Source organism: Protomyces lactucae-debilis (genome assembly GCF_002105105.1).
Source record: "Protomyces lactucae-debilis strain 12-1054 chromosome Unknown BCR37scaffold_20, whole genome shotgun sequence".
In the NCBI taxonomy this organism is placed as follows: Eukaryota; Fungi; Ascomycota; class Taphrinomycetes; order Taphrinales; family Protomycetaceae; genus Protomyces; species Protomyces lactucae-debilis.
The window spans coordinates 1-24465 of NW_024468012.1; the positions used below are offsets into that span (position 1 = coordinate 1).

Here is a 24465-nt window from a genome sequence, read left to right on the forward strand (position 1 = left end):
GCAGCATCGACCGGAAACTTGAGAGGTGGTGCTTTACACATTCTGCAGTCGTAGACATTGTCAAGAGCTGACAAGTGGCACCTGCCTAGCGAGAGACATTCAACAACGCTTTGTACATCGGATTCAGTGCCGCTCGACATTGTATCATTAATGCAAAGCTATGCGTCATCTCTGTTTTGCTCGGTCTTGCGAGACTCCCGTTGAGCTGTTTCTTCCTTCTTTTGGCGCTCTTTGACATACTTAGGTTTCTTTGCACTTATTGGTCCATCTGCGTGCCTATCCTTCCACTACTTGTCAGCCGCTTCCTTGTATAATTTCATACCATTCCACCGTATTTGTACCAAGGAAACTCTGCTTCATGGCCTCTTGCGTCCTCAAAGCCGCCAGAGACAGACTTCCAGCATAAACCTGGACATACGAAATTCCAACTTCGTGATTCGTCAATCTGACACCGGATCAGAACAGATCGTGGCGTATGACAGATTGTACAGTCCTTGCTACCCATGATTGTTAGGTAGTGTTGACGATTGTGGCAAAAATTGCTGAGATGATGTGTGTAAATTGTGCGCCACTAGAACTGATGAATTTGATAAATGGTCGAGCGCATTGACCAGAGACTCGTCCTGCGACTCTGACTCGGCTACTTCGTTTTGGGGTCTTCTTTTAACAAATAAGGTAAAGAGCTATCGTACATGCTATATCTTGCTGCCTTTTCTAAACCCAGCGCTCTAGAAAAGCACAGTCTTCTGCTGGCTAGCTTCAACGGTTGCATTCTGATTCTTTGTTTGGATTTGCAGAGTTAGGCACATCGCCCAGAACTACAATCCAAGGACTTTGATGGCTGACGCTCATCGACAGCAGCAAGGACAGAAGCGAAAGCTGAGTAAAGACAAGTTTCTGTCTTTCATGATGGATGATCTTTCATGAGAATCGTAGGCCGTCAATACATATTGCCTGGCCCACATTGCAAAGGACGCGTACGCGATTTCGTCAAGCGGTCTGGCTCGAGGCACTCGATCTTGTAAATGCGCGACACGGCTGTAAATAAGGCCTGCTCAATGCGCATCTTAGGCAAGAGCATGTTGCTTCTTCAATTCTACTTGCAAAACATCTTTTTTGTGCACTTGATTATAGGTCATGCTGCAAGCGATCGAAAAGCCTGCAACGCGCTGTGAGCCTTGACGGAGAAAGCGTCATGACTGGCAAGCTTGAACTTGGGTCGCAAGTTCTCTGCCGATGGCAGCACCTGTAAGCACATTGAACCAATTTCGTTGATCGCCACCTTTTGCTTGAAACTCGAAGTCGACATGGATGGCAAAGTCTTCACAATTTCTTTTGCAAAAGCATGACTTCCAGCGGTATTTTGGCCCTCTACCAGGGCGATCGCGTTTTGATAGACACGTCCACCGAACGACCAATTTGGTATGTTATCGACAGATGTAAAGGCTCTGAGAACTTTTGCGAGTGGCTCGAGATCTCCGGAAATGATGCAATCAGGTCCGACGTGACGGACCAGCGTTTCATGGGCATCAATCGAAAGCCCTGCGATAAGTAAAAAATGGGCTTCGTCACAGAATCTCTGTTCGTGGCGTGCCCGGAGCGCCTTTGCTTCAAAGAACCACTCCCGGGGAATCTGCATCACAGTTTGCAGTCGTGCCTCGGCAGAAGCCTCGAGCTTTGATGCCAGTCTCGTCAGGAGTCGCATTACCTGGACGCGTCGACTAATGTTAGCGCTTGTGAAGATGAAAGAAAGTTTACGCTGTCGGCGAGTTTGTAAAGAGAGCAACAAACAAGGCGTTCTCTACTTGTCCTGATGATTCTAGTTGCGCAGACGATGCGGCAGTCAGAGCATCCATTTCAGCATCGTTCCAATTCACCGCATTCTTAGACACAAGATATTGAACCATGAGCCATCCTTCGACAACATCGAAGGATGCTTGTTCCCAAGCTCCTGGATCAGCGAAAGATTGCAGTTGAACTTCATGACCTCCGAAGATGCGAAGCAGCTGATATCGGCAATCTAGGTGTCCATTCACATTTATCGGCCCCGTGAGAGCACTCTCGGCAGGTTGCTTGCGCCAAGCAGTCTCGTAGAGATCCAGCACAGAGTCCAAATCAGCCTCGTTTGATACGCCGTGCCACAAACAAAGACCCAGAGCGCGACGCCAATCAAGACCTTGGATGATTCTTCTTAAATTGCCAGTTTCGCCATTCGCAACGAGAGACTTGAGCAGGTTAGTGACATTACCGCCGAGCAGCTGATAGATAGATTGCAAAGCTGGGTCAATGCTGGAGAGAGTTTTGTCGGCTTGCCAGGACGCAATTTGTTTCTGAATGTCCGCTCGCATGGACGCATCGCCACTGCCGACCGTCAAAAGCGCTGCCAGATGCAGGTTCCCCGTAGACGCAGCCAATGTGCATGCTTGTGGAATTTGGTTACCCAACAACAACACCAGGATACGTTCTGCAACAGTCGAAGCGGATGTTTGATCTTTGCGAGTTTCATCTGCCGACGACGTCTTCAGCCATTGGCCAAAGGCTTCTTTCCGGATGCGGCGTGTCAAAGACGCCCTTGCCTGCATTGTAAAAGCGGAATCTGGTAGGTTGAGGTCATCAAATAGAGAGCTGGCCAACAGCCATGTAGTAGCTGTGCTCGGTGTAGATACATCCGCAAGAGCTTGAGCTTTGATAATTGAGCGTAGGGTGGCACTAGGTGCGGCATGTGCCTGCATAGCAGAAACCTGCGCATGTGCCATGAATATGTCCAGTTTTGATTGATAATTTTCACGCTCACCTGCTCCACAGATTGTTGCAATTCGCACAGTGTCGTCGTCCACTGCAGAACACGAGAATGCGTTGTCATGGCCCCAGCGAAACGCACAACCTCGACGGCCCATCTGTGCGCGGTCACTGCCTGTACCCGGAAGCTTACCAAACAAATCTTGGTGCAAATCAGCTGGTGTGTAGCGAATATGCTTGACTTCATCTGGTCCATGATGCACGGCAGACCGTGTTGCGAGAATGCGTTGCCGCGGCAGGGGGTTATAGAGCTGCTCGGGCCAGCTGAGAGCATCATGTTCTTCGACCCCATCTGCATAAGGCTCTGAGTCGTGTAGGGCTTCATCGTAATCGCCCTCACTTACCACAGACATTCTCTCTGATTGCGATTCGTCCGGAATTGTGATCAATGTGTCGTCCATCCCGTCGCTGCTGGAAATCTGGCCTTGCTCGATATCATACGAAGCGAGGCTGTGAATTGGTATGCGCTCAGTTGGTGGTCTTTGATGCGTTCTATTGCGTGGATCTGACTCGCCGAGCTGTCTCGAAGCCTTCTTCCGCGACCGCTGCTGCGCAAATGTATCGTCCACATCGTGGTTTGCATCGAGCATCTCCTGTGAAGGGCTCTGCTGTGTCGTATTCACATCAACAGCATCTGTAGCGCCAGCCCCTTGTACATGCCTGGTGTTTCTCTGTGCGCCTGGAGCTTCAGTATCACTCTGCATTGACTCGTCCTCGTCTTCGGCAGGCCCGTATCTGGCCATGATGGGTCTTTGCTCTTCGAACCTGGGCCTGACTCCGGTTCTTAAGAGCTTCTTCCTAGGTGACAGAGTATCGTGTCACGAAATGGTCGCGCGCTTGAGGAGAAAGCAAAACTCGGCGCTGAAACCCAGACAGCGACCCTACAGACAGCTACACCTCCAACGAAAGCTAGACCCAAGGCCTCAGGAGCGGCGCACCACAGGGCCTCTAGAAGTACAGCCAGCCATGTTCAACTTTGGGCAATCCTCAACCACCCAGCAGGCGAATCCATTTGGCGCGCCCTCAAACAATGCTTTTGGCGCTAGTCAGCCGCAGCAGCAGCAGCAGCCATCGAGTATCTTCGGCCAGCCGCAGCAGCAGCAGCCGCAACAGCAGCAACAAAGCACTTCTTTTGGCGGCTTTGGCTCTACCTCCACTCCATTCGGTGCCCAATCTGCCTCGACGCCGTTCGGTGGCTTTGGTAGTACAGCTCAATCCAACGCGCCACCGGCGACGACTCCCTCTTTTGGTTTCGGCAGTACGCAGCCTGCTCCAGCGTTCGGCTCGAATTCTGGTGGCTTACTCGGTTCGCAGCAGGCAAACACCGCGTCCTCTGCCTTTGGAGGCCAGCAGCAGTCTGGCGGTCTGTTCGGTAGTTCATCTCAGCCAGCCAATACGGGGGGATTTGGAGGCAGCAGCGTTTTCGGACAAAGCATGAATACAAATCAAGGCAATGTACCAAACGGCACAGCTAATCCTCCGTTCGCTGTAACCTCGGAGAAGGAAGGGACCGGCACCGGCATGAACCATTTTCAATCCATCACTTGCATGCCAGCCTACACGAATGCTTCATTCGAGGAACTTCGCGTGCAAGATTATGCTCAAGGTCGCCGCTATGGCTCTGGGCCAGCGACCGGTGGCTTCGGAAGTAGCTTTGGTCAGCCTAGTCAGCAGTCGACAGGCTTATTTGGGCAAAACACTTCGACAGGTTTCGGTCAGTCTCCAAATGCCTTTGGCCAGAGCAACCAGTCCAACATCTTTGGCGCCGCTCAGCCTGCTCAAAGTACACCATTTGGACAACCATCTACAACGAGCGTCTTTGGGAGCCAACCAAGCAACTCTGCACCGTCTGCCGGTCTCTTCGGTAATAATTCTGGAGCTGGCATCTTTGGTTCCTCAAACAACGCCACGACAACAGGGTTCGGGAGCACTCCGACGCAGCAGCCTAGCAGCTCTATCTTTGGCCAACAGCCATCGCAGCCTGCGTCCACATTTGGTGCTACGCAACCCAATAATTCCCCCTTCGGTCTGAACACCCAAGCACAGGCTAGCACTGGTGGTCAGAAGCCGTTTACCTTCGGTGGAAGTACGAGTGCATTTGGCGCCAATACAACCTCGTCCACTGGCGCCTTTGGCTCCAACAACGCAGCCAATGCACAGCCGTCAAGCATTTTCGGTCAGCCCGCTCAACAAAACACTGCGTCCGGTGGATTGTTTGGCTCGTCAGCTACCAATACGAATGCTGCCAGTGCCCCGTCGTTCTCCTTCGGTGGCAACAATGCCACTCCATCGCAAGCGCCTGCACAATTTAGCTTTGGCAATGCTAGTAACAACCAAGCCAGCAGTGCTCCAAAGTCCCTGTTTGGCAGTTCGACAGCAGCGAGTGGCTCCCCTGGTGCATTTGGCATGTCCAATCCACAGCCTGCAGCAAAACCTACATTCTCTTTTGGAGGTTCCGCAACACCAAGCACTTCAACATCTGCCCCGAGTCTCTTTGGTAACGCCGCTCAAACTTCTTCTCAAAACATGTTCGGCAACACAGGCAGTTCTGGTGGCGGCCTGTTCGGCGGCGGCGGCGGCGGCGGCAACAACACACAGCAACCCCAGCAGCAGGCAGGCAACAATGTATTCGGCAAGCTGGGCGGCATGTTTGGCGGATCTCAGACGGGAAGCAACACAACCAACTTGTTTGGAGGAACTGGCAATGCGGGCACCTCTAGTACGCTCGGCGGTGGCAGTTTCTTTGGCGGACAAAGTAATGCTCAAGGTCAACAATCCCAACAACCTTCCATTGGCAACAGTGCTTATGGCAACAATCCGCTATTCGCCAGCGTCCAGCCAGCCAGTGCCACTACATCGCCCGGCCCTCTTGCCACGCCTCTCGTCACAAACACGCTCAAGAAGAAGTCTGCAACGCTGCCACGCTTCAACTTGACACCTCGTTCCAATGCCTCTAGTCCAAAGCTTTTACACAATATGAAACCGGCTTTGAGTGGTTCATCCGCGAGTACGCCGAAGAAGCCTGGCCTTACACTTTTTGACGAAGATCTACTGATGAACCCCGATGCATTCTCTCCAAGGTCCAACATCAAGAGGCTTGTCATCGACCGCAAGGGTGACGAGCAGGAGCTTCTTTCTGGCGGACTTGATCTCAAAGGTGCCAAGGAAGGGCCGCCGACAAGTGGTGAGCAGCAGACAGTGCGTGTAGAGCAACCCCGTTTACCAGCAGCGACAACGTACCGAGAAGTAGCTGTCCAACCGGCTATGGAAGCGGCGCCTCGGCTTGCCTCTGAAAAATCTTATGAGGCCGCTCAGCAAGCTCCAGTGGCTGCCCGAAAGCCCTCAGCTGCTGCTGTCACTGTCGTCCCTCAAAAGAAGGACACTGATTCTTATTGGACCTCGCCTTCCATCACTGCACTCATGGACATGTCAAAAGGTGAATTGAGCAAGGTCAAAGACTTCACTGTCGGACGCCGTGGATATGGGCAAGTGAGCTTCAATCAGCCAGTTGATTTGTCAAGTCTGGAACAAGTCGAGGATGTTGCTGGCAAAATTGTCATTTTTGAGCCCAAGATGTGCTCAGTCTACCCCGTCGAAGAAATGAAGCCTGCTGTAGGCAAGGGTCTCAATGTGCCAGCCACCATTACACTCGAGCAATGCTATCCGTTGTCTAGGGACAAGCGACAGCCAATCCGGGACAAGATGCACCCTCGATTTCAGCAGCATGTGGACCGCTTGAAAAGAATGAGTGAGACGGAGTTTGTGGATTATCTCGCAGATTCTGGAACGTGGATCTTCAAGGTAGAGCACTTCTAGCATCACGAAGTGCCTCGAGCACCGGCTCATCTATAGTGTTACATAGTCTTAGATAGCCTGATTCCGTCCAATCCAATCTTCATATCTGTGATTGAGCTTGGATTGAGCTTGATACTCCTTCTGCAGCTTTTTCAGCTGACTCTTGCTGATAGGAAGCTCTTGACCTGCATCGTCTTTCACATGTGTTGGCAGACCAGTCGCGTCAAATTGAGTGAAGGTGTCAATGTGCCGAAACATGTCCTTGGCAGGCAAAGCACCTTTCTTCATCTGCTCAGCCTCTTTGGCTAGAGCAGCTTCCTTGCGTGCAGCCTTTTGGCGTACATCCTCCAACTTCTCTTCCCGTCGTGCTACCATTTCATCACGCTCACCCGGCTTGAGTACAAAGCCATTCTTCCTGTCATCAAGCGCGATACCAAGATCGACTAAGGTATAGTCGCGAAAGCGATCGAGCTCTTGCAAAATGTCCTGCTTGACGGGTCTTGATTGCAACCTCTCAGCCAACTCCTGACGGAAGGTCGCTAAGCTTGGTTCCTGAACACTGATGCCGCGCAGTTCCTGGACCAGAGTATCCAGATCACCAGGTGATTGACTGCTTGTTGCAAACGTCTCTCGTAATCGCTGCCGACACTGAGCAAGGGCCTGAACTTGGCGATAAAGTTCGACATCCACATCTGCCTCGGCCCAGCCCAGACCATCCTGAGCGATTTCGATGCCGACCACTTCAAACATTGTAGAGAAATAACGAGCTACCCGTAGTAATGATTTGACAGGTGGAATGTCATTGAGCATTGTCTTGTTTGCAACGTTGAGCAGTTCCCGAAGCAAGGATAACATGTTCGGCGTGTCAAAGTCGTCGGCAAGGACTCCATCGACGGCTGCTATGGTATCAACAAGTTTTGCCTCCAACTCATTGCTCTCATTATCAGCACTCGCAGTCTCTGCTCGTTCCAGATTACGAATCTGGGTGAAGAACTCCGAGTACTTTTGTTCCATAGCCTTGACGCCCTTGATCAAATCTTCGTTGTAATCGACGCGGCCGCGCCATTTACCACTCAAGAATATCAGACGCATCAGACGTGCAGACATTTTCTCCTTGGAAAAAGCATCCTCAATTGTGATAAAGTTTTTGAGGCTTTTTGACATCTTCAGTCCACGGATATGCAGATGACCCGTGTGTACGAAGTACCTGACCCATTCGTGATTATTGTGATAGGCTTCCGACTGCGCCAATTCATTGTCGTGATGCGGAAATGTCAAGTCTTCGCCGCCAGAATGAATGTCAATAACAGAACCAAATTCAGCAGATGCCATTGCTGAACACTCAATGTGCCATCCTGGTCGGCCAGGGCCCCATGGAGAGTCCCACGCAGGCTCACCTGGTTTGGACGCTTTCCATATTGCAAAGTCTCGCTTGCTCTTCCGCGCTTCTCCTATTTGCGTGGAAAGAACTCCTTCTGCCTCTTGTAAAAGATCATCTGCCTGTGCCATTGAGGTCGGTTTGAGCTTCGCGTAGGCGTGACCGGCGTCGATGAATGCGGTGACATTGAAATAGACTGATCCAGAAGACACGTATGCAAATTGATGATCAATAATCTTTTGCACGAATTCCACGATTGGCAACATGTATTCCGTGACGCGTGTAACCTTTGTCGGTGCTACGACATTCAACCTCTTCATGTCGTCGTTGAAGCGTTCTTCCCAATAAGTTGTCAACTCCTTTGTAGCCTTGATCATTTCATCAGAGGGGATGACCTGAGACGCTCCAATACCATAAAGAACAACGTCGCGGACAGAGTCAAAGAAACCAGGGCTGAAATCGTTTCCGTTTGACAAAGCCTGGGCTGAAGCAGTCAGGGCGTCAATATACATCTGGTCTTTCGGGAAGCCCTCTGTATCGCGCAGCTTAGGCCTGCTGTGACTCCAATCTGCAGGCTCCCCATGATAGACGAGGTGATCTGCTGCGAAGTTCTTCCACCACTGTTTGATTTGCTTTACGGCAGAGGAGTAACTTCCTGTTCGGTCCATGCAATCCGCGACATATTGAGCAAACACAAGATTCTGTCTGGCCCTGACGATGATCTTGTCATCCACATCGGTCACATTCTGGACATAGACGACTCGATAGCCAAAATAGTCCTGCAGCAGCCTACGCAAGATATCGGTGGTGACATAGTTGCGGGCGTGGCCCATGTGAGAGGCATCATAAACAGTTGGTCCACAAGAATACCAAGTAACTTGATCGCTGGATAGCGGCTCGAATGGACGCACTGACTTCTGCAGCGAGTCGTAGAACTTGAGTGGGGCTGGTGTCTGAAGACCTTGGCGAATGGCCAATCCTCTGGTGGACATCGTGTGGCGGACAATTTGGCTCAAGCTGAAGGCTTTTCGCATGCACTGATGCGTTCGACTTGGGCTACTTCAAGGTCCAAGCTGTGTGCATGGGCTTGCAGATTCATTGTACGTGTAGCACTCCCACTTATTGTCGCTTGTCGCACGGCTAGAACTAGTTCTACGCGACGTCAGCTACACCCCAGCACGACAAGCAGGCTGCGTCTCTAGATCTGCTCGCCCCTATCCGAAAAAACTACGGCTACCTGTGTGAATTCCAAGCTGATCTGAGGAAATGCACATGCTGTCAGGACATTAGACTTGAAATTGAATCTCTCAGAATCGTCTGCTTCGATGTGGCGCTTTTCTGCCCCAGTCGCCGGTCTCGCCATATCTAGTATCGCACTAGGCCTACCAGTTCCACTCACTCAGCGAAAATTAGCTTGTGAGTTCAATCCTCCCAAGCTGAATGACTTTCCGAGCAGTCTTCGACGCGGCGATAGCGAGTATCTCTTAGTGTCGACCGGAACACGCCGCGTCACCTTTCTAGGGATCGCAGTTTATGATATAGGCATCTACATCGATACTGAAGATGCCTCCAAGATGCGCGATGTTCTCCGGAACGCTCACTTTGAATCACAAAAAGCGGCCTTAAAGACATTGACAGATCCAACAGCTGGCAGGTTGTTTCTCGAGAAACTGATACCAGAACTCTCTTTTGCCATTCGTATAGTGCCAGTGCGTAATACCGATATTGCTCACAGTAAGGTCGACTCTGTTATCGTCTTCTCTAACGCTAGTTCGCGACGGTTTTGTTCGGGGCATACTCGCTCGCGAGTCAACGCCAGATCAGTCTGCCCTCAAGGAGTTCAAGGACTTCTTTCCAAATCCGCAAAAGGCGCTAAAGAAAGGCACAGTCATGACGCTCTTTGCCTCAAAGGGTCTCCGTGGTCAAATTCAAATGACTCTCGATGTACAGTACAGAACTTCGTGCTCAGATGCTAACCCACAGGGTCATGAATATGGCATCTTTGACGTCAGCCAGGGTAGGAACCTCACGACTGCTTTCATCGCCAACTACATCTGCGGGGTCAAAGTAGCCTCGGAATCTGTCCGCCAAGAATTTGTCAAGCAAATTCTTAGTGATGCCGAGCTCGTGTAGTCATCTGCCTCAGCGATAGTCATCGATGATGAGCAGTGTCAACAGAAATACCAATCATTATGTTCATACGAGTAAGTATAGTAGAACCACCTTGAAGAGTGTCTCTGCAGGTCAGCGAAATTTGAGTCGCGCGCATCCACCCAAAAGTCCAACTGCAACCACCACCAACCAGTAACGCCGATAGATACACGACTCAGGCGAGACGCGGCCATGGCCGAGGTAGTTCAAGACCAGTCCCGGCTTGCGAGCTGGCTGGATCTACCGGAAAGTGTGCTAGTAGCGCAAGATTTCTCCAAGCTGGTTGCAGCATTGTCAGCCCGTTTGCACGAATTTGAGCAGATCAAGGCATCTAAGGTGCTGCTCGAGGTCGAAGTGGAGCGTTTGCAAAGAGACGTAGAGCAGTGTGATCGAGGCACAATCGACGAAGTCAGACGGTCAAACGCGCAGGCCGAGGATGCAGCAAGACAAGCACGCGCCGCTCAGACAGCCCTTCGCGAATCGCAGGACAAAGTAGCGGCCCTTGAAGAGAAGGCAAAATTGCGCGACTCGATCATCGAGGCTCGCGAGGCTGATGTGGAGCGTCTTAACGACGAGAAACGTCAAGCTTTGCTGCTTGTGGACAGGCAGAGCAAGTCTCTCAGCAACGCGGAAGCAAGCTACGCTCAGCTAAATATCCGCTACACGGAATTACGGACTTCTTTCTCGAAGCTGGAAGGGGATCTAGGCGCAGCCAAGCTCACAGAGAGTGCGGCGACCGTAAGGCTTTCCGTCACTTGTCATCACTAACAAGATCTAGTTCAAGTGCCTGTCGGTTGAGCAGGAGCTTTCGCTTGCTAATAAGCGAGCCGAGTCACTCGTCGAGGAAGTGGAGGCCCGAACGAGAGAGTTTTCTCTGTATCGACGTGAAAAGGGCGCCCTCATCACCTCTTTGCAGTCGGCGGCCGATGCAGCAACAAGCCGGGCAGCAAATGCTGAGCGCATGAGTACGACCATGTCTGAGCGCTACAATTCGCTCGAAGTCAAAGTAGAGGAGAGCTTGACCAAGATTAGAGAGCTTCAAGAGGACCGCGCCACGCGAGAAGAGGAGTTCCGTGCAGAAGTAGCGGCACAAGCAAGACTTGCTGAACTTTGGGAACGCAGTGCGCATGACGCGGAAGCGCGTGCTCAGGAAGTGGAGAGCACAGTTGTCCACCATTTGTCTGACCGCTCCTCGGAAGTAGCTGGTTTACAAGACCGCCTAAAACACACAAGCATTGAGCTTGAAGACCTTCAAAAACACAACGCTAGTATGCTTGAAGATTTGCAGAGGCTGCACACCGAATTGGATCTTGCAAATGAACGTCTTCGCCACATGCCGTCTTCCAAGACTGGTCTAGGCCTTCTTTCGCCGTCCGCTGATGTTCTCAATGAGGTTTCTAAAGCCGGTCTCAATTTGACCGATCTCTACACGCAGTTTCTGGCTGCGAAGCAAAACGTAGAGCACGAGCGGCGAAAGAACAAACAGCTGCAAGCCAACTTCGATGCTCTGATCGCAGAACTCGAGTCGCGTGCGCCCCAGATCCAAGCTCAAAGGGATGAGTACACTCAATTGCAAAACGAATTGTCTAGCATGTCGGAATCCTTGCGCGAATTAAGCACAGAGAAGGAAAATCTGAGTCGTCACAACAAAGTACTGGAAACTATGGTGCGCGATAGCAAGAGTGAAACAACGACCCTTGAGCTACTTGTTCTCGACCTTTCACGCCAGGTTCAGAAACTTCTATTTGAGATCGAGGAGAAAGGATTTCGCGCTTCAGCTCTGACCCAAGAAGAACTTACTGCAATCAACAATCTTCTCAATACACAAGAACGAGACTCATCGGCGGTGCACTCCCTCATCTCTGAGCGTCTCGTTCTTTTCAACAATATTGTCGATCTTCAGCAGCAAAACCAACAGCTTCTCAAAGTTATTCGACAGCTCGGCACTAAGATGGAAGAGCAAGAGGAATACACCAGATCGCAGTTCGAAAACATCGAGACGGCCTCGGTTGCTGAAGCACAACTTGTTATCGTACAGCTTACAGAGAAGCTTCGTTCCAGTCAATCAAGTCTTGAAGCTTGCGCGCAGGAGAAGGAAATGTTGCAGCGCATGGTTAGGGCTGGCGGCGATGCTCGTCCGCCAACTGCTTTGCAGCTCACTGAAGGACCAGACAATTCCGCGAACCTCCGGCGGGAGTTTGACATCTATCGACGGGAAGCTCTGGCGACGCACGAAACTCTCACTGAACAGCTCAAGAGTGCAGACGTGGAACGTAGCGAATTGCAAATTCAGGTGGCCCGCGCAAACGCCCAGCTTGACTTTGCGCGTGAGCGACATGACCTCGTCCAAGGTACCGTGGACATGCTGCGAAAGGATGCTCATGACAGTCGGGACAGGGCTGTTGCGCTGCAAGATGTTCTTGCCAAGCAGGAGCTGGTCGCTCAAGAGCTTCGCGAGGAGATGCAGGATCTCAAATCTATGTCAGAAAGCTTGCAGTCGGAGAACCTCAATTACCGTGCTGAAAAGAGCTTGTGGAAGAGCATAGAGCAACGTCTATCGTCGGAGCTCGACGAGCGCAAGTCTGAGAATGTTCGACTTATCGGGGTCGTGGCAACTTTGCAGGCCCTCCAATCTGAGCGAGAACGTATGGAAACCGACGGCCGTGCTCGCGTCTCCTCTCAACAAGAGTTTCTGCAAACGCAACTGGAACGCGTGCAGGTGGAGCTCAAGGAAGAAAGGGAGACGGTCAAGCGCCTCGCCTCTGTGCGTGACTACTCGAGTCAAGACGTACAAGAAAAGTCGAGCCAATTGCAATCACAGCTTGCTGACATGCGTGAAGCTATGGCGAATACTGCCGCAGAAAAGCAGGCATTGTATGTGCGCGTGAGCGAATTAGAAGCCAGGCTGGAAGCGGAGCAGCACAGCAGAGCACATCTTACATCTACAGCCTCAGGCGATGCTGAGGCGCACGACTTGCTTCAGCAAATCTCAGAATTGAAAGCAGCTCTTGCAGTGGCTCAGAGCACCACTCGACAGTCCAACGAGGCGGCCGAACACTTCAAAGGCATCGCTGCTGCTGCGGAGCATTCACTGCAAGCTCTCAGCAAATCTTTTGAGGAGTACAAGACCCACGTGGAAGGAGCGCAATCTAATCAAGAAGTACAAGTGCAAGCAGCGCAACAAAAAATTTTAGACCTTACAAAGCAGCTCGCCGCGACCAAGGAAGAGCTCGGTGAATTGAGCTCTATAGAAGCTGCTAAGCGAGGTTCTCTTGAGGCAGAACTCTCGCACGTCCGTGTGCGTCTGGCTTCGCTCAGTGAGATTGAAGAGAAGTACAACATTGCCAGCGCATGTTACCGCGACGATCTTCGCGTACAGGCTGAGATTGCACAAGATGCGCAACAAAATTATGAGAATGAGTTGGTCAAGCATGCCGAGGCAGCTCAAGCTTTACGAGCTGTGCGCGACTCGCATCGTTCCCTCCATGATGAGATTGCGTCGCTTCGCCAGACGGTGGATTCCGCAGACCAAAATCTTGAAGCAGAGAGGCGTGCTTGGGGTTCGCAGCGAGATCTATATCAACGTGAGATTGTGGATCTCAAAAATCGTCTTCAGGAATTGCAAGCGCAAAACGAACTTCTACACGAGCAATACCAATCGAGCAGCATTATTCAAAGCACACGAGATGGCTCTCGAGCCACTGGCACCGAGGAGCACCTTGATTCGAACACCCCAGTCCTTATCAAGTACCTGCGCCGTGAGAAAGAGGTTGCAGAAAATAAACTCGAGCTCTTGCAAATTGAGAACAAGCGCTCGTTGCAGCAATTGTCAAGATTGGCAAAGTCGAAGGATGATTTGGAGAAGCAGCTTGCGATTGAGAGAGAACGCAGCCTTGGCGCGCCAGCTCAGCTAGGCCACTCGGCAACTGAATCAAATATCCTGCGTGAGAGCAACACCACGCTTCGCGCAGAGACAGAGTCGTTGAGATCCAAGCTGGTGGCGTGCGAAAACAAGCTTACCAGTACCTTGGCACAAATCGAGCCATTGCAAGAGCGTTTGGCGATTGCAGAAGCCGAATTTAGCGCCAAAGATGCTCAAGTTAAGCTTCTCGAGGCCGACAACGATCGCTGGAAGCAAAGAACACAATCAATTCTCGAGAAGTATGAGAGGATCGATCCCGATGAACTACGAAAGCTTCAGAGCCAAGCTGCCTCCGCAGAACAGGCCATTCAGACCTTGGCCACCGAGGCTGCTGCCAAGGAGACAGAATGGATGGAGAAAATCCAAGACATGTCCGCCAAGGTTGAATCTGGCAAGACAGAAGTAGAGGCGCAGCAAGAGAAGTTCCTCAGGCTCAACGAGCAAGCTCGTCTTCGCATCTCAACCGAGCGCAAGGCCGCGAAAGCTCTCATTGCTCAGTCTGATGATCTGCGAACACAGCTTGCTGCGCTGACAGCTGAGGTGACGGACCTCAAGGCACAGCTTGAAACTTCTAGGGCCTCAGAATCTAGTGCTGCCAAGACCGATGCCTCGCAGGCTCAACGCTTAATTGATCTGCAAATCAAGCTAGACGAAAGTGAAGCAAAACTTGCTGAAGTACAGCCCCAGCTACAGGCTCTCGCCAAATCGCAAGCAGAGAACAGTGACATCAAGGCCTCATCGGATTATAAAGCGCTTGTCGACGAGCTGCAGACCTGCAAAGCTAAATTTCAAGAAGAAGCGGTGCGCCGTCAAATTCATCGGACTTCTGCTAACTTTCAGGCGTCTCATCGGAAAGAGATTGAAGAGCTCAAATCATCACTTCAATCAAAAATTCAGCTGCCAACTGAAGTTGGGCCGCAATCGGTTGCATCGGCTGAACAAATTGAAGAGCAGGTCCAGCAGCGCTTGTCCGTTTTGCTTGCTGGGCAAGCGGCTTCGCCACCGAATGTCTCCGAAGAGGACATACAAAAACGCATTGACGAGGCACTAACCGAGGAACGAGCGAAGAAAGGTACAGCTATTCCTACAGAAGAAATTATACAAGCAAAGGTCAAAGAGGCTCTAGATGCACAAGCAATGGCTGCCTCCAGCAATGGCGCCATCAACGATGATGAACTTGCAACCAAAATACAAGTTGCCGTAGCCGCGAAAGAGGCAGAGCTCAGGGAGGCCTTTGTGATCGAAAAGAAGGAAGCTTTGACCAAGATCACCAAAAAGCGCGTTGACGAGATTGTCCAAGCGCGGCTACCCAAAAAGGTGGAAGAGCAGAGGCTACTGTGGCAGCAGAATGCGGAAGCCGAGAAGCAGGAGGCAATTGCAAAGAAGGAAGCTGAAGCGAAGAGCACCTTGGTCGCCAAAGAAGCTGAATTCAAAGACAAACTGAGCAAGCTAGACGAAAGTATCAAGAAGGAAGGCGAAATGCGTGTCAAGTTACAGATTGGCGCCAAGGACCGGCAGATCTCTACATTGAATGCCAAAGTGGCCGAATTGGAGAAGCAATTGGCCGAGATGGAGTCTGACGAGGACGAGGCCGACAATGGAGACGAGACAGCCTTGGATGGGGAAAGTGCAGCGGACGGAACGGCGGAGCTGGGGCAAGAAGGGTCGGGTAGGAAGAAGCGTCGATCCCTCAAGCCAGGTCGCGGTCGCGGCCATCATCAAGGAGTCAAACGAGCGCGAGAAGACGCTGGTAGTAATGGTTCTCCAGCAAAGAAGGCTGCGTAGGATGTAATGGAAAGCTATTTGATGTTCTATCAGTTGTGTACTCTTCCTTTGCCAAAATTGTCGCGTATCCAATCGTAAAAACCGTAAACGCCATCGTTGCGCTCGTAGAATTGGGACTTCTGCTTGCCGAAAAGATGATCAAGCAATGGTGTATGTGTGTACTTGGCCTTGTAGGCTGCCGAGTCCTTGAACTTTGGCGCGTTGGCCCTTTCAACCAGCGATCTTGGTATGATTGGCGCTGCGTTGCGATAGCATTGATCCAGCTCGGCCTGCAAGGAAAGATAGCCACGACGAGAATTGAATGGCGCAATGACATTGTAGCCCCGAATTTGCGCGTTGAGTGCATTGACCTGAGCAATCATGAAGGGCGTTTCGCGTTTGACGAAATTTGCATCTCTCAGTCGATCTCGCCCGGTACGTTCTGCTTCTGCGTACTCTTCAGCTCTTCTTCTCTGTGCTTCCAGTGTGCCGCCGGATAGAGCAATCAGCTTACAACACGTTTCGATCCAAAGAGACTGAAGTGAATAGCGGAAGGCAGCGATTGAGCGGTCGACATTGACTTGCGCATCGACAAAAGGTGGCAGGGCGCCTTGCTTTTTGATAATCTTGTTGAGGAAGTACTCTGTTCGATCGATTGTGCTTTTTGCCTCTGCCAAGTCGAGGCGTTTACCTTTTCCATCGAGATTTTTGAATGCTCCATTCCGTCGTGCCTCATCTATGCGTTCTTCAGCAAGCGACTGCAGTCCTTCCAGAGATGAAGGAGCTGGACGGTATTTCTCTTCGAGTGACAGATATTCCTTTGACTTTTCGTGTGCCTTCTTCGCCTTGTAACTTGACGTATGTTCTCTAGCTTTTGCAACTCGCAGACGATCGGCAGTCTTGCGATCTCTCTTGGCAAAAGCCTGGTCTGCGTATGGTTGAGAGATGGGTGTATAGGAAGAGCCAGCAAAAGTCAGGCGATTGGCATCAAAACTCGTCTGTGTGCCAGTATCGGCAAGGTCCTTCTTAGAAAGCCTGGTAGCATCTTCTTCTAACTTTTCCAATCTCCGCACCATCGCATCCTTAATGTCCTCTACGACGATCTGGCCAGCTCTATTGGATTGCCAGCGTGCCTTGCCAAGGCTACATGTACAATGGTGGCAAAAGTGCCTTCTCAGAGTGGTTGCCATTTGAGAGCTGATGGAGCTGAGGTCAGGATAGCTGCTTTACACACAAACGTCACTGAGCGTCAATAGCAAGTCATGGTCCTGAGGACTGCACTGAGCACTTCCATCTACTGGCTATGGCCCTATGGGTCGTGGCCCCAGCTGGCTTACATAAGAATTAGGCCGTGGGAAAAGAACGCGAAAGAAGCCCATCTGCGCATCACGTCCTACACAATCGTGATGGTCTCTCAAGATCAACAAACTAAATCCTATGGACCAAAAGGGCCTTCAGAAGCTATTGAAGCTTTCGACCAGCTTGCATACCGACGAAGCTGCAGCGTCGTCAGATGCCGCAACATCTCGGCCAAAGCTGGACGCTGCGATGCTCAATCACATCATGGGCCCGGATGATGCTACCTTGATGATGCAGGCTATGCAGGCCATCGAAGACAATTCCATGTCGCGCGACAACCATGAAATTGCTTTTGAGAATCTTGAAGGTCTGGTGGAACAAATCGACAACGCCAAGAACTTGCAAAGTCTTGGCCTGTGGCCGCCGATTTTGAAGCAGCTCGACAAGTCGGATGCTTTTTACCGCAAGAATGGTTGTGCTGTGATTGCAGCGGCCTGTCAGAACAACCCAGCGACGCAAGAGGCATTTGTCAAGGCCAATGGCCTCGAAAGAGTTGTCGACCTCTTCTCCAACGAAACAGACGTCTCTGTGCGGCGTAAAGCGCTTTTTGCCATAACAAGCACGCTGCGGAATAGTGATGTCGCGTTGCAAAGGTTCGCTTCAATCGGTGGTTGGCAGGTCTTCTCAGCTCAGCTGGAGGGAATACAAGACTTGGCGCTGCAGAAGCGGTTGGTGTTCTTCCTGCAATCCCTCTACTTTACAGGAGAGAGCCTTGGCGTTGACACCGAAATAAAGATGGGATTTATGCCCAAGCTGCAGGCCCTGACGGCTTCGCGGGAGGCGCAAGAAGACGAAGATTTCAAAGAGAAGCTGCAGGATACAATTGAGACCGCGCAAAAGTGGCGCGCCGAAAGTTCTTGAGAGACCGTGTCCAGCACATCTGCAAAGGATGCAAAGGAAGGGAGATTGACTCTGGGCGGATAAATCACGACCAATTGAGCTCTGGCAGCGAGGGCGAGTCTGTGCAATTCGCAACCCTGTTGTCATTCTCAGGCTGCAAGGCTTCCGTCTGGTGGCGTTGCGAGACATCGGCGCCAACAGCGCCATCAGTAGACCAGCCGTCGGCGTGTGCTAAGCTGGCCCACGTCATTAGCTCTTCGTGCAGATACTCATAGTATGTTTGGCTTGCCCGTCGCAACCGATTCAATATCTTTTCAAAATGAGACTGTTTCAAGTCAACCCTAACTTGATACCGCTTCTCTGATGCTAGTGCGCGTAGCATTGTGTTGATGAGCTGCAGATGGGAGCAGATGTATTCAATAACGATCCACTCGACGCCACCGACATAGCCCTGAGGAACAATCGGCTTGCGCATCTCCATCATGCAGAATTCCTCCATTGGAACAATGGGTATACTGTTGTCGTGCAGAAAGATCCAGAAGCACTCGCGAACAGGCTTGTCTAGCTCTCTCATCCAACGTTTATAGGGACGTGAAGTGTGTGCAGCTGCGAGGAAATCGAGTGGCCGTTCTAGTATTGGTTGTATTTGGTCTTGAAGCATGACCAGCGCTCGAAGACTCATCTCCGCCTCGCAGTCGGCGTCGGTTGTGACAAATTGATGGAGTAGCTTCATGATTTGTGTTCGTGTAGTGTAGTCCGCAGGTTGCTTGTCGCTAAACAGGAGCTCAACGAGCATGATGAGCAGGCGATCGTCCAACTTGAGTGCTTGTCTGCCCCTTTCAGTAGTGCAAAGAGCTTGATAGCAACCAAGCAGCTGCTGCAGCAGGCTGTCGTCCTGATCATCGCGCCATTCTTTGATGCACAAATCTGACACCAGCCTCGCAAGTTGTAAAAGCCCACCTTTGTTAATGAAGGTGTCCGACCAGGAGACTCTTTCGCGGCGCAACAGAAGCTTGAGACTTGCGGCTGTCTGCGCTAATCGCTCGGTGTTGGTCTGGCTTTTGAGCTGATGCACAAAGCCGGACGGATCAAGAGGCTCCAACACAGGCGAATCGTCGTATCTGCTCTTCTTGCTCGGAGAAAGAAGCGCGGCCACTGATCGATGTCGACTGTGCTTCCCGAGCGACGATGAAGCTCGCGGCGATGAAGATTTGACCATGGTCTGTTTGATTTGAGGGTCCATAGCCCTCAGCTTCTCTCGCAAATCTGGAGGCACATTTTCAAGAGCTAGCAAATCCTCAAATGGCTCGTGGTTCGGTTCAATTGACTCGGCCAGCGACGCGTTTGATGATTTTGGCCGCAACACTGGTGAAGAAAAGAGCATCTTTCCGAGCAGCTTCCGTGGTGACTTGGTTGGCGAAGATTTCATCATAGTGTCTGATGAACAACTAGCTTTGTCCTGCTTTGCACACTAGACCACTCGCCAGGCTGTTTAACGGACGTTGCGATTGGCCGATTGTTGTGTTTATGATTCGTCATTTGGCAACGACCTCGGAAAGCCGACGTCAAAACTTAGCTTGATCTGATTGCATCGGATCATCCCCTTAATCTTTGGAGACATGCAGAGTCCATCTGTCTAGGCTGTCTCACTATATCATGCTCTTTGCGTCTGCACGAGAGCAGAGTGCTGTGGAGGTCCAATGCGAGCGGCTCCTTCATAGTCCAAGCGCTAGACTGCGTGCTGAGAAACATGCTTCTTTCCTGTTCAAAGGTACTGAGCCGCTTAATGAAGGCTTTGTTACATTGGATGCTGCGCGTCCCTGGTTGTTCTACTGGTGCCTCAATGGTTTGGCTTTGCTCAAGGGACCATCGTGTTCCATTTCAGATAAAGCTTCAAGGTAACTTAAGTCATTGCCTTGTCCAAGCTGACCAGCAGTCTCAAGTCTGCTATCCTGGAGTGTCAACATCCTGATGGAGGAATTGGTGGCGGATTCGGTCAGCTGGCGCATCTGGCACCAACATATGCCACCGTCCTGGCAGCAGCAATCGTTGGAGATGAAGACGTCTTTGCAGCAATCGATCGGAAAGCCATGTATGGCTGGCTTATGTCACTCAAACAGATCAATGGAGGTTTTGCGATTCAGCATGGCGGAGAAGTCGACACTCGAGCAGCTTATCTTGCGTTGACTGTTGCCTCGCTTCTCAACCTCATGACGGAGGAACTTGTTTCTGGCACATATCAATGGATCATCTCATGTCAACGCTACGAGGGTGGGTTGGCAGGTTGTCCTGATGGGGAAGCTCATACTGGCCCTTCTTTTTGCGCCCTTGCAGCATTGTGCATCCTAGACAAACCCGGAAGGCTCGAAGAAGCACTTGATCTGCCAGCTCTGTTGCGGTGGTTGACGCATTGCCAAATGGCAGTCGAGGGTGGATTCTCAGGCCGCACCAACAAGCTTGTGGACGGCTGCTACAGTTGGTGGACAGGGGCGCAACTTGCCATTGTTGAGACTGCGCTCGGCGGCTCAGTGGAATTGTTTGACAGGTCAGCCCTCTCGGCTTATATCCTCAAGTGCTGTCAATCAGAAAAACGAGGTGGACTACGAGACAAGCCAGGCAAGTCAGCCGACTACTATCACACTTGTTACTGCTTGGCTGGTTTATCTATTACGCAATCTCATTTCAGCTTCCATTCAGATGATACATTGGATGAGAACATGGGCTCTCATGCGTATAACTGGCATGTGAGGAGCGATACTGAGCAGACTATCGTCACAACCCTCCATCCATTGTTTTCGATTCCGCCTGAATGTGCGAGGAGGTTGCGCGGGTGGTCCACAGCACAATCAGGGCATCCGCCGTCTTTTCAGGGCGCTTGACTATATAATGAAGGATTGAGCCAAGGTACAGTGCGTACTACGTAGTGATTGAATACGTCACGTGAAGTACGACGAGCTGAAATGAAGTCGTTGTTTTGGTGCACATACCGCGCTTGCACTGATTCCAATCTGAAACGACGTATTGACACAACAGCTCAGCTCTCTTCTGCGATTGTATCGGTCGATACCACGCATTCTAGCTTGTATCGCTCTTATCTTGTAATCACCGCTGCATCATTGAACCATGGAGACGCAATCCGCGTGATGCTTACTAGAGAATCATGAACTTTGTCAATGAGGTACCAAACAGCAGCATAGCACTCGCTATAGGCGTCTGCGCTCTTCTATATCTCATCTCGAGAACACTTTTCTGGTTCGTAGTCGGCGCTCTAACTGGCAGTGCCATCATCCTTCAGCTACATCCGTTCTCCAGCAGCTTTCGACACGACAAACATCCAAGCGTGAAAGACAGCGAGCCGCTCGATAAGCTCGAATGCAAAGATCAACCGTATGAACAGATGTCAGTGGAGCTGCGCAGTGCACTGACCGATGCGATACGCCTATTAATCAAGAACTACGTTCAGTGGTGGTATGCTCCACCGGCGTTTGAGTTTGACGAGGAATTTCCTGCCATCTGTGCAAGTAAGCTTGCAGATATTGCCAGCAACGTCCATGCATCCTTGTCAAAGAAAGATTGCGTGTTTATCTTTGACATTGTCTTTGCCAAAGTGGTTGCAACGATAGGCGCTTCTCTATCTGACATTCGACTGGCTCAGCTGGAGGCCATTGATCCGGGCGATTTAAGTTTATACGCAGAAGCTCATCCAGAGTCCATCACAGCACAGCTTCTTGACAAGGCCCATCGACGCACCATTTTGGAAGCAACAGCGAGCAGAGTGAGTCTAGTATTATAATATTCGACTAACGTCTAGTTTCTGAAGCGATATACGGATCAGGAGGACTCGAATTGTCTTCCAGCTTCTATCTTTCTCCGCAAAGTCCTTGCCTTCCAAGTGTTGGCACCTAGCATTGTTGCAATCGCGGATAAGGATGCCATCAATCAGCTCATCATCAATCACTTTTCTCCCACGTCTGGTCACGGGCACGCATTACAGGAGACGATTGCCAACGCAGCTGAGCAGCTTGGGTCGACACTCGAGCTGAAACCAGGCTTGAGTGAGGCGGTCATTGACGAGACCAAGGAGCTAGATCTCCCTCCAATGACTCCCTCAAGTCCAAAACGAGGGCGAAGGCTGAGCTTCAAGGAGCGGTTGAGTGGTGTTGAATCGCCTGAAGCTGTGCGTTCACTCTTGGATGATGCCGAGTCGAGGCACAAGCGAAAGACTTCGCTCCTTGCACGGACCAGCTCATTTCTGAGCAAGTCGCGCTCACGGAGTGCCTCACCAGTCAAGTCACCCAATTCCCGGCCGGCCCTTGGATCTCGCTCGAATACGCAGATTGATTTGTACCTGGCAGAAATGGCGGTGTATGATGCTTCTGAGCATGATGGTGCGATTGATATGAGCCGCAAAGTGCGCATGGATTTGCCACCACAACTGACGGTGATGCTGTCGCCGACCAAAGCACCGGGCGAGGAGTCTGCCGCGAAGGGTATTTGCATTGTAAAGAGCGTACAGGAATTGGAGATGCTGGATCAGCATTTGAGGAGGATTCCTGGGAATGTTTCCCTGGATGGGTTTCCAGCCTGGACGGAGATGAGCTATGGCGAGCTTGAACAGGCTTCCCTTCGCTATCTATCGAGCATCGTGCAGACTGAGGCACTCGCGCGTTCAGATGCCTTTGTGCGATTCTGCCGACAAGATCTTGACTTTGAAGCGCGCATGAAGGCCTTGGGTGCGTCTATTGAGCAGGTGAGTCCGCGGGAGGAGCTAGCAACATTGGCAGAGACACCCACACGGCCTAACTCTCCCTCCAAGCCGCTGTCTCCGTTTCGCCGGAATAGCACGTTTGCGTTTCCGCCTGTGGAGCGTCCGAGGTCGCAACGGAGCCATAGTCGAGCCCAGTCGCGGTCTGTGTCGCCTGCAAAAGTGTCTGCCGAGTCACTCATGTTGTCTGGTTCAAGATCATGGCGCGATCGATCGAGTGAGTTGGATGTGCAAGGGTTGGTGGATCAATCCATGGCACTGCTGGGGTCCTTCTTTGCGCTGTCAAACAAGACTTGGACGATTCGGCGGCAGCTGCTCAATTTGCTGCGAGGGCTGTTACTCAGTCCCAATAGCAGTTATGCACAAACAATTGTCAAGCAGGTGGAGGGGATCTTTGATGCGTGGGTGGATGGGCATGCCCTGGCTCAACACGTTCGATATCTTTCTGAGCAGCTCTTTAGCGATGCGCCGCCGTCGTTGAAGATTGACAAGACGGAATCGCATGCTCGGGCTGAAGCGGCCAAGGTGCTCCTGTTGAGGCAAGGTGTGCCGCAAGCCATCAAGTCGCTGATGGGGGCCACGCCGACGAATGAAGCGACGCTTGTGTTGTTTGAGGTGATGCAGAATCAGGAGTTGATGGAGGGTCTGTTGTGCATGACCTTGTGTGATGCGTTGAAAGTTGTGATGAATGCTTGATGCTAGATGGTCTATGGATGTACAGTAGTCATTCTAGAGTCTCACTAGTAGAGGGCTACTACCAAGCGCTTGAATTCTGGTTAAGGTTTGACAGGTGCGATGACGGCGATGAGTGGATGAGAGCTGCGCGCGGATCTCGGCAGAATCAGGGCAGGACAGCAGCCTGCACGACGACACAGCTAGATTGAGCTAGTATTGACTGTATTGCAGCTGCTACTGCATATCAAGCGCAATTGCAATCATGTCTTTTGAAGCTGCTATGAAGGCGATTGACGCGGGTCACTGTCTTGATCCAACGCTGGTGCATGGCCGCCCGTATGAATTGGTGTATGCTGAAAAGTGCACGAGCTGGCTAGAGAAGCGATGTCCTGAGGCAGGTGAGTTGCTGAAGCTTGCTGTTCGATCGCAGCATTTCCGGCGGTTTGAAGTACCGCGTTCGAGTTATCCCAAGACGAAGGCTGGGTACTTGGCTTGGCGGACGTTTCTGAAGAAGCGGCAGGGCGATATGTATTGAGTTGAGATTGTGTATGAGTGACTAACAAGTATAGGGCTGCTGCTATATGTGTTGAGGCTGGGTACAGTGAGGAGGAGGGTGCGCGGGTTGGGAGTATGATACGGAAGGACAACTACAAGACAGATGGGGAGACGCAGGTGCTGGAGGATGTTGCGTGCCTTGTGTTTCTGGAGAGTGAGTTTGGGGCCTTTAGTAGGGAGCACGAGGAGTCGAAGGTTGTGCGGATTGTGCAGAAGACGTGGGGGAAGATGAGCCGGGAGGGACATGCACTGGCGCTGGGTATGGAGATGGATGACGCGTGTGCTGCGGTGGTCAATTCTGCGTTGTCTTCTCCTTAGTCTGTCCACTGTACTGAGTACTCTGCCAGCCAGTTCAGCCAGCAGCAGCCAGTCAACTGAGTCAAGTTGCAGCCACCAAATCACGATGAGCAGGATGACGTCAAAGTGACAGAACCAGCCAGCCAGACTATAAGCAACACACAG

General features: G+C 51.4%; 10 protein-coding genes across 10 annotated transcripts; 6 read left to right on the forward strand and 4 right to left on the reverse strand.

Moving 5' to 3' along the window:
• Nucleotides 1–648: 648 nt before the first annotated feature.
• Nucleotides 649–1898, reverse strand: BCR37DRAFT_382742 (uncharacterized protein). The gene has a single exon (XM_040869946.1). It carries the CDS (start codon nt 1703–1705, stop codon nt 1136–1138), a length of 570 nt encoding a protein of 189 aa, XP_040722901.1. The 5' UTR covers nt 1706–1898; the 3' UTR covers nt 649–1135.
• Nucleotides 1899–3680: 1782 nt separating this feature from the next.
• BCR37DRAFT_382744 (nucleoporin autopeptidase-domain-containing protein) lies at nt 3681–6688 on the forward strand. Its single transcript, XM_040869947.1, has one exon. It carries the CDS (start codon nt 3766–3768, stop codon nt 6613–6615), a length of 2850 nt encoding a protein of 949 aa, XP_040722902.1. The 5' UTR covers nt 3681–3765; the 3' UTR covers nt 6616–6688.
• On the reverse strand, nt 6664–8964 carry BCR37DRAFT_400540 (tRNA synthetases class I (C) catalytic domain-containing protein; the record flags this gene model as incomplete). The annotated part of the gene is made up of 1 exon (XM_040871806.1): nt 6664–8964. One exon carries the CDS (start codon nt 8962–8964, stop codon nt 6664–6666), a length of 2301 nt encoding a protein of 766 aa, XP_040722903.1.
• A 1294-nt stretch (nt 8965–10258) lies between these two features.
• BCR37DRAFT_382747 (uncharacterized protein) lies at nt 10259–15937 on the forward strand. Its single transcript, XM_040869948.1, has 3 exons — nt 10259–10861; nt 10902–14846; nt 14886–15937. The coding sequence occupies exons 1-3, from the start codon at nt 10316–10318 to the stop codon at nt 15828–15830; spliced, it is 5436 nt and encodes a 1811-aa protein (XP_040722904.1). The 5' UTR covers nt 10259–10315; the 3' UTR covers nt 15831–15937.
• On the reverse strand, nt 15860–16917 carry BCR37DRAFT_400543 (uncharacterized protein; the record flags this gene model as incomplete). Its single annotated transcript, XM_040871807.1, has 1 exon — nt 15860–16917. Exon 1 carries the CDS (start codon nt 16883–16885, stop codon nt 15860–15862), a length of 1026 nt encoding a protein of 341 aa, XP_040722905.1. The 5' UTR covers nt 16886–16917.
• Nucleotides 16918–17246: 329 nt separating this feature from the next.
• BCR37DRAFT_350939 (armadillo-type protein) lies at nt 17247–18029 on the forward strand (the record flags this gene model as incomplete). Its single annotated transcript, XM_040868041.1, has 1 exon — nt 17247–18029. One exon carries the CDS (start codon nt 17247–17249, stop codon nt 18027–18029), a length of 783 nt encoding a protein of 260 aa, XP_040722906.1.
• Nucleotides 18030–18213: 184 nt separating this feature from the next.
• Nucleotides 18214–19026, reverse strand: BCR37DRAFT_331698 (armadillo-type protein; the record flags this gene model as incomplete). Its single annotated transcript, XM_040867033.1, has 1 exon — nt 18214–19026. A coding segment is annotated over one exon (813 nt), but the record flags the coding sequence as incomplete, so codon positions are not given.
• A 638-nt stretch (nt 19027–19664) lies between these two features.
• BCR37DRAFT_351035 (terpenoid cyclases/protein prenyltransferase alpha-alpha toroid) lies at nt 19665–20887 on the forward strand (the record flags this gene model as incomplete). Its single annotated transcript, XM_040868046.1, has 2 exons — nt 19665–19906; nt 19945–20887. The coding sequence occupies 2 exons, from the start codon at nt 19665–19667 to the stop codon at nt 20885–20887; spliced, it is 1185 nt and encodes a 394-aa protein (XP_040722908.1).
• Nucleotides 20888–20988: 101 nt separating this feature from the next.
• BCR37DRAFT_150881 (PXA domain-containing protein) lies at nt 20989–23661 on the forward strand. Its single transcript, XM_040866103.1, has 2 exons — nt 20989–21783; nt 21820–23661. Exons 1-2 carry the CDS (start codon nt 21169–21171, stop codon nt 23467–23469), a joined length of 2265 nt encoding a protein of 754 aa, XP_040722909.1. The 5' UTR covers nt 20989–21168; the 3' UTR covers nt 23470–23661.
• Nucleotides 23662–23710: 49 nt separating this feature from the next.
• On the forward strand, nt 23711–24321 carry BCR37DRAFT_394926 (uncharacterized protein; the record flags this gene model as incomplete). Its single annotated transcript, XM_040871542.1, has 2 exons — nt 23711–23976; nt 24018–24321. The coding sequence occupies 2 exons, from the start codon at nt 23711–23713 to the stop codon at nt 24319–24321; spliced, it is 570 nt and encodes a 189-aa protein (XP_040722910.1).
• Nucleotides 24322–24465: the final 144 nt, after the last annotated feature.